Raw genomic sequence first — 7,335 nt, 5'->3', positions numbered from 1 at the left:
ATCTTGTGGCTGATGGCCTCAACAATCACCACCTCCAGCCCTTATTCCCCTCCTGGTCTTAGGGCCCGCCTTTACTGTTTTCTGGTAATTTCCTCCATGCCACAGCATGTCCCAGTCTGAAGTCACCCTCTCCTGCTAGCATCCACCCTGATCCAACCTGCATTCCTAAGCCCAGAGATGGCACCCCTAGCCACCTCAGCACCCAAGCCACACACCAGGCAGTCAGCCTTGCCTCCTCCCTCTCTCCAACCCACTCATCCAATCAGCCACCACACCTGAGGATTTCATCTCTTAAAAATGTAAGTTTCATCTGCTTCTCTCCATCTTTGAGGATACTGGCCTAATTCAGGTTCTCTTTCTCTCTCACCAGACTCCTGCAGCACCCTCCTCATCCTCACTGCCCCCTGCCTTTAGTGTGGTAGTGCATGGAGCCAGACTGCCTGAATTCAAGTCCTGGCTCTGCCACTTCATAACTGTGCGATGTTGGCTGGGTACATTAACCTCTCTGGACCTACTTTTTCTGTAAAATGGGCATCATAATAGTGCCTTCCTCAGAAATGACCATGTTTATGAGTTAATACATGCAGAGCACCAAGCCTGGCCCTCAGTAAATCTTGGCTACTATTGTCAGTCTCATTATTTCCAATCTGCCCTTCACTCAGCAGCCAGAGATAATTTGACCATGTCATGCCCACTTAATCCTCCTCAGGGGCTCCCCACTTCTCGGAAGCCCTGCTCCTAAGACTCTGCTGATCTGTCTTCCTTTCATATCATATTGACTCTTGAACACACCTAGGCTTATGCCCATAATCCTAGCACTTTGGGAGGCCAAGGCAGGAGAATCCCTTGAGCCTAGGAGTTTGAGCAGCATAGGGAGCAGCATAGGGAGACCCCATCTCAAATAAACAAACAAACACACCTGACAAATCTTGCCTCTGAGCCTTTGCTTATGCTGTTCCCTGTGCCTAAGCGCTCTTCCCCATCAATTCCCATCACAAGCACCTGCTCCAGTGCCACCTCCTATAAAAATCCTCCCCAGAACCCTCCATACAGAATGACTCTGATTCTTCCTCTCCATGTCCCAGTCCTTTTTTATCCCCTAGGGATGAGTATGTGTTCCTTGTGTCTCACTCATTTCAGAATTCCCAGAATTCAGTGCAGATCCTAGCTCCATCTCCTGCCCCCAGCAAGGGCTTCACAAAATCAAGCTGAATTCCAGCACTTCTGGGCCTCCTAGGGCCAGAACTCCTCAGCCCAGAGGGTGCGTCGGCTCCGGGCCTATCTGAAGGAGGGCCTGAAACTGTAGGGTGTGCTTTCTGCCCACCTCAGTTTCTGAATCTCCTCCATTAAGCAGCCCCCTCCTCTGAGTCTGGGATGGGGGTGGAGGCTGAGGGCAGTGTTATCTGCAGGGCTGCCCAGGCATGGGGGCTCCCCAAGGCAGCTGAGGGCAAGGAGATGGCTCCAGGCCTTAGCCAAAGCCCTGCCACCTTCTATGATGAGGGCTAAAAGCACAACCCAGGGTCCCTCGCACCCTGGAGTTCAGGGTCTTTGTTTCAGCCTCTGTTCTGCCAGGGTTAGTTCTGACTTTGGGCCAAGAGCTTCCCCTCTCAGGGTCTGGGTCTCCTTCATCACAAGAAAGATCCTCTCCAGCTCCATCATGTTCTAAATGCTGACTCTAGATGGTGTCAGGGTACAGAGAATCACGGGACAGGACGACTAAGGGGTGAGAGTGCCCTGGAAGGTGAGAGGTAGGAGAAATTTTTACTGCCTTAAGCACATTCCTGCCTATCCCCGCTCCCTTCTTTGCCCATACACACAGGCTGGCCACACCAGAGAACAGAAAAGGAAAAAGTTTATTGAAAACTATATACAGTTGGTCCAGCTCCTACCATGGGCTGCAATCTCAGCCAGTCCCTCCCACACCTCAGGCAGTGTCTTGGCCCCTCATGGGGAGAGATGGGGCTGGGCCTAGGGCCCAGACTCCCTTGGGTGGCTTGGCAGCTGGAGCCCACCGTGGATCTTTGTAAATTTACAACTCTAAATGGCCTGAAGGTAGCGGGCAGGGGACAGGGAATGGATCCCTGCCTGATCTAGTCACAGCCTTGATAGGGGAACACTATTCTGAAACTTGGGTCCAAGCAGGGCCCAGCTAAGTTGTCCGGAAGTCCCAACTGCTCCTCTCACAGGCCTTCCTAGACATGGAGGCAAACAGCCTCCCTACGACCCCACCCCATGTAGCAGCCCCATGGGCTTCACCGGCTTGACTGGGGACACCAGGTACCCTTCCTCCCAACATTGACTCAGGGTCCGGGGCTCCTGGAGCACTCCCCAAGCAGAGGACTTGGGGTTGAGGGGTGAGTGTTGGGGAGGTCACAGCTCCGAGCCCAGAACCGGAGCCTCCTGGGGTCAGAGCACCCATGGGGTCAGGGCGTCCCGCTGTAGGAATAGTCTGCTTTATTGTGCATCACCAGCCGGTCATCCACGAAGTAGAAGCTGTCAGACTGGGTCTCATACGGGTGACGGATCATCTCGCTGACTGCAAGAGAGGCCCACCAGGCCGGGCAAAGGTCAGGAGCCTGAGTCCGGCCACTGCAGAGGCTTCAGAACTGGGGTACAGGGACAGCCAAACAACCTGAGATATCCCCGGCCTCTTTCTCTACAGATGATATGGGAATGGTGGCAGACACAGAAGAGCCCCAGGGTGGGGAGAAATGGGGTCAGACCCACAAGTCCCCCTCCCTCCCACAGCTCAGTCTCTACACGCCCCCCACTTCCCCACTCCTAGAAGGCCCTGCCCACGCACTCAGCTCCTCGGAGAGAGGGGGGAAGTCGTAGATGTGCTCGCAGGTGTTCTTGCTGCTGGGGATGCAGAAGCCAAAGTGGAAGTCGAAGCTTTTGAGTAGCTGGTTGCGGAAGTAGTGCCTCTCGATCATGCGGAAGTTGTTGACAGGCTTGTCTCCCACTGTGAACTCCACCCTGAGCAAGGGAAGGAGGCAGGGCTGAGTCTGTCCTTGAAGTCAGCTAGCCAGCCAGGCTCAGGACAGGCCACCCCTACAAGAGGCTGAGAAGGGCCCCCTCACACCCTCTCCCTCACCCCCACCACCACCCCCAGCCCAGCGACTCACGTGGCTCCCACCTGCCTCAGGCGGAGGAAGGCAGGTGTGAACTGGTAGCGGACAAAGCGCCCAGCATTGGGGTCCAGGTCCCGCCGGTTGATGGGCAACCGCTCTGCAATGTACCCCAACTGGGGCTCAGTGGGCTTCAGGCTGGGCCCTTGTCCACCCAGGGTTCCACCCCTGGGCCCCTATCTATCTGATTTTTTAAAAACTCCCCAAGAAATTCTGGGGCACATTGAGGGTTCAGACCATTGGCCAGATAGTGCCACCTAGCGGTTCTAGATCTGCAGGTTCCCAATTGCCACTGTGGTTCCGGGGCCACAGGATGCTGAGGCCTGGGACCCATAGGACTGCAGTTCCCAGAGAGCCCTGCAGAGGGCAGGCTGGCAGGGACCGAAGGGGCAGGGCTGACCTCACAAGATGTCCAGCCTCAGAAACATATGGGAAGGAAAAGAAAGGGCCCCCCTGCCTGCAGACTCCTGAGAATGCTGGGGTCCAAGCCCCAGCTCTGTGGACTCCTCTGTGGCCCAAGGAGTCCCTGGGCAGCCCACTCCGCAGCTCATATCTGCCTCGCCGTCAATGGCCCACCCAGCCCACTCACCTGAGGCTGGGGGCTTCTTGATTTCAAAGAGGACAGTGCCTGAGTCCATGTCCCGAATCTTAAACCTGACGAAGTCGATCTTGTAGATATTCTCCTCGGGGGAGCACAGGTAGTCTACGGGAGACAGGCAGCTGAGCAAGGAAGGGGCCCCAAAGCCCCTGCTGCCAGGTCAGCTTGTGTGGGACCCCAGAGTAGCTACCATCTTCTCATCCCTGGGATCACTACCCTCTGGAAAGAGGGACCTGAACCCCTGCCCTTGGGGTACACCCCCAGTGTGGAAGAGACATAACTCCACCATGGGGATCTAACAGGGGATAAGGCGTGCCATCCTGGTGGCCTCTGGGGGCCAGGGAAGGGAAGGGCAGAGAAGGGTAGAGGACAAGGCCACCTCCCGGACGCTCTCCCTCCCACCCTGGAGTTGAGGGTCCTCATTCTGGCCTCTGCTCTGCCAAGGCTGGCTAGGTGACTTTGGGAGAATTGGGTCTCCAGCATGGTGGGAGCCTCTCCTCTCATATGGGAACAACTTCCTGCAGTCTGACCTGTCTCTTCTACTGCAAACTCAATCTATCAACTTCTCTGTTACCCTGCCTTTGAGAACCACACCGTAAAGGGGGCCACACAGCTCTGTCTTGGGAGAGTCACAGTCCTTCTCTGGAGGATACTCCTACCCTCGCCCCACAGCTGCCCCTGGCATGACATCTAGATGTATCAGGTGAGGCTGATGTTGAGGGGACTTTCCCTGATATGGGTGGTGCTGGGGCAGGTGAACAACCCCTTCCCTGTTCCTCCTCCCCTCCCAACCCCCTCCTCTCAGTAAGAAGCTTACACCAGCCCAGCTCCCTTAAGCAGCTTAACCAAAGCTCTGCTGACTCAAGCCCAGAGCCTGGGATATGGCAGGGGGAGGAGGCCAACTTTGCTCTTATCCTTTGTTGATCTCCAAATGGGAGGAAGTCTTAGCAAGCAGAGGGAACCCCCCTTGGAGGTCATTTAGGCAGCCCTGGCTCTGAGCCACCACCATGGAGAAAGTAGTCCCGGACCCCTATAGAGAAGAACACAGGCTAGGCCAGGAAGCGAGTGTGGCAGGTGCAGCAGCGGGTGTGGAAGGGCTAAAGGGAGTCCTCGGGCCCACAAGGGGAACCAAGAACAGTGGGAGGCCCAGCCTGAGGAAGCTCAGGGACCTACAGGGCCCGATCTAACCCTCACAGCTCTTGCAGCAGCAACTTCAAGTGTTCAGGGAGACCCTGGCAACAAAGATAGCTGAGAGGTGCAGGGAGGGACTCTGATGCTGTCAGCCTACACAGCATCACATCCTCCCCTGGTGGCCCACAGAGGCCTGGAAATCACCCTCCAGGCCCCTGGGCCACCTATTCCTCTGGGGCAGGAAGAGGAAGTGAATATAAAGTCATTTTCTCTTCCCCAGGCCTGCTTCTTCCCCAAGCCTGACACAGTCCCCTCCAGGAAGCCCTCCTGGCAGCCGTCTGGTACCTGGGGCCCGGCATGGACTTTATACAGCTTGGGGAAGAGTCTACTACAGCCCACGTGTGGGGTGGGGAGAGATTGGAAGTGGGCAATCCCTATCTCACGCCATTCACCCTATTTTCACAGAAAGTAAGCACCAGTATAAAGACATAGAAAGAAGGTACAGAGCATAGGGAATAGAGTGGCAGAGTGGGGAGCAGGATCCCAGTGCCCAACTCCCAGATCCCTGTAAGGCCTTCTCTTCTCCCATTCTCCAACTTTTGGAGCCTCTCTCATTTGGGAACAACTTTCTGCAGTCTGACCTCAGTCTCCTTCTACTGCAAACTCAATCTATCAACCTCTCTGTCCTTAGAAGAAGTGAGGAACAGGGATGTCTATGGCTCAGAACACCATGGCCACTCCTTCCCTTCTAGAAAGGATGAGGCCTGGGACCCAGGGTCAGGTCAGAATAAGGAGCAGAGTGGCCAAGGGCTCAGAACACAACTGCTCTATTCCTCTCAGCCACAAATAGCTTCCTAAGCTGGATTCAGGGCCCAGTAATCTGGGAACAGCAAACCTCGGACCTGCGTGATTAGGGTCAGAAGAGACCAGCAAGAGGTGCCAAGGTGGAAATCCCTGGAACTCTGTTCTCAACTCCTGCACAGGAAGGGGTTCCCATGAAGCCCTTTCCTCTACTCACCCTCCACAGATTCCCCATCTCTAAGGGCTATGAATTGCCTCCAAATTAGGAGACAAATGGTGGTACATGAGCTGGAAGCTCCCTCTACTTGCAAAATCAATCCCCCAAGTTACTCAGGGCTCAGTCTGACCTCTGGACTTCCTCTGAGACAGTCCTGCCCCAGAGCTAAGCTGAATCCTAAATGCTGCTGTTGCAAATTGTAGCCCAACTGGCTTCAACATCAGCCTGGTCCAGCCTCCCTCCCTCCATCGACGCCTGCTTGGGCAAGGGAGCTCAGTACTCTGGGGGCCCAGCCAAGAATGGCTGCTGCCTAACTCAGTAAGGATAGAGGAGTTGGCCCCCAGGGACCCAGGAGCACAGGCTCAAGGCTGCCTCCCCTCCACAGCTCTGTCTGGGAGCCCTGTGTTCAGCTGCTTTGGAAGCTCTAGGGCTCAGGTCCACTCCAATATATGCACCCCATACCCACAGAGAGGCCCCCCAACAATTATTCTCACAAAGGGGGCCAGGGCAGGTTGCTGGTGAATGTGGCCAAGGTGGAGAGCCACTGTCTCTTCATCCTTTGAGGCTCAGCCAAGGCCTCTGCTATGAGGTTTCCTAGCCCTCGTTCCCTGCCTATGATGACCCCCTCCCCTGCCCTGAAAGCCAGGTTGTTTGACCCCAGGCAGCAGCCATGAGCAGCCCTGTAGGGCCCAAAATACTACTGATCAAAGAGCCCAATGTACACAGCATGCATAGATGCCAGGCACTGTACAGAATCAGAGGACTTATCTTCACAATAACCTTACGAGATAGATACCATTATCCCCATTTTACAGATGAAAAGACATGCTGAGAGGTCAGGTTACTTGCCCAAGTTCACACAGCCAATTATATGCAAAGTTGGAACTCCAGCCCAGGCAGTCCAGCTCAGAAACTCTTAACCACAGTGGAGACCAAGCCTCCCTTGATGACAGAGCCCCTAGAATAGGACAGGCGCTAGTCCAGGCTTGGGGGGACGTTAAGCCACTCCCCATGAGAAGGAACCACAGTCGACACTCTGAAGCTGCCTGCTCAGTTTCTTTCCTGGGGAAGAAAATGGCCCAAGTATTCCTGGAGGATCAGGGTGAGGGTATTAATGGCTGGGGAGACATGACGAGTCTGAATGCCTCCCAAGTAACTCAGCCTCCACCTAGCCTCCAGGGTGGGGGCTGAGGACAAGCTGCACTCAGCCCCTCTCCTCATTAGTGCAGGGGCGGGCCTCAAAGCGCTCTGAAGACTCCACAGAGGCAGGGCTACAGTTGCAGCTGCTGCCGCACGCACCTCCACGCTGGGAAAAGGGGACGGACCCCCGGAAAAGGAAGGAATAAATCTTGAAAGGGAGAAGAAAAGCGCACAGAGAGAGAGATCAAGGGAAGGGGGTACACAGAGATCTCAGGCTTGGTGGCAGAAGGGAGAGTAGGGGACACAGGGGAGGGAGACTC

General features: G+C 55.4%; 1 protein-coding gene across 1 annotated transcript; it reads right to left on the bottom strand.

Moving 5' to 3' along the window:
* Positions 1 to 1,834: 1,834 nt before the first annotated feature.
* Positions 1,835 to 7,197, bottom strand: UNC119 (unc-119 homolog (C. elegans)). The gene is made up of 5 exons (XM_011997515.1): positions 7,175 to 7,197; positions 3,718 to 3,831; positions 3,126 to 3,228; positions 2,804 to 2,976; positions 1,835 to 2,536 (listed from the first exon to the last, which is right to left on the bottom strand). Exons 2-5 carry the CDS (start codon positions 3,764 to 3,766, stop codon positions 2,424 to 2,426), a joined length of 438 nt encoding a protein of 145 aa, XP_011852905.1. The 5' UTR covers positions 3,767 to 3,831; positions 7,175 to 7,197; the 3' UTR covers positions 1,835 to 2,423.
* Positions 7,198 to 7,335: the final 138 nt, after the last annotated feature.

This window comes from Mandrillus leucophaeus, unplaced genomic scaffold, assembly GCF_000951045.1.
Source record: "Mandrillus leucophaeus isolate KB7577 unplaced genomic scaffold, Mleu.le_1.0 Scaffold541, whole genome shotgun sequence".
Lineage (NCBI taxonomy): Eukaryota > Metazoa > Chordata > Mammalia > Primates > Cercopithecidae > Mandrillus > Mandrillus leucophaeus.
The sequence above is the reverse complement of the archived record's forward strand: the minus strand, read 5'-3'. Positions and strand labels throughout refer to the sequence as shown.

Bases quoted from the DNA above. Each gene is read 5' to 3' on its own strand.
- UNC119 (XM_011997515.1), bottom strand. From the start codon at position 3,766: ATGGACTCAGGCACTGTCCTCTTTGAAATCAAGAAGCCCCCAGCCTCA. The intron at 3,229-3,717 runs GTGAGTGGGCTG...GGTACATTGCAG, and splicing joins CAAGAAGCCCCCAGCCTCAG to AGCGGTTGCCCATCAACCGG. The intron at 2,977-3,125 runs GTGAGTCGCTGG...TCCCTTGCTCAG, and splicing joins CTGAGGCAGGTGGGAGCCAC to GGTGGAGTTCACAGTGGGAG.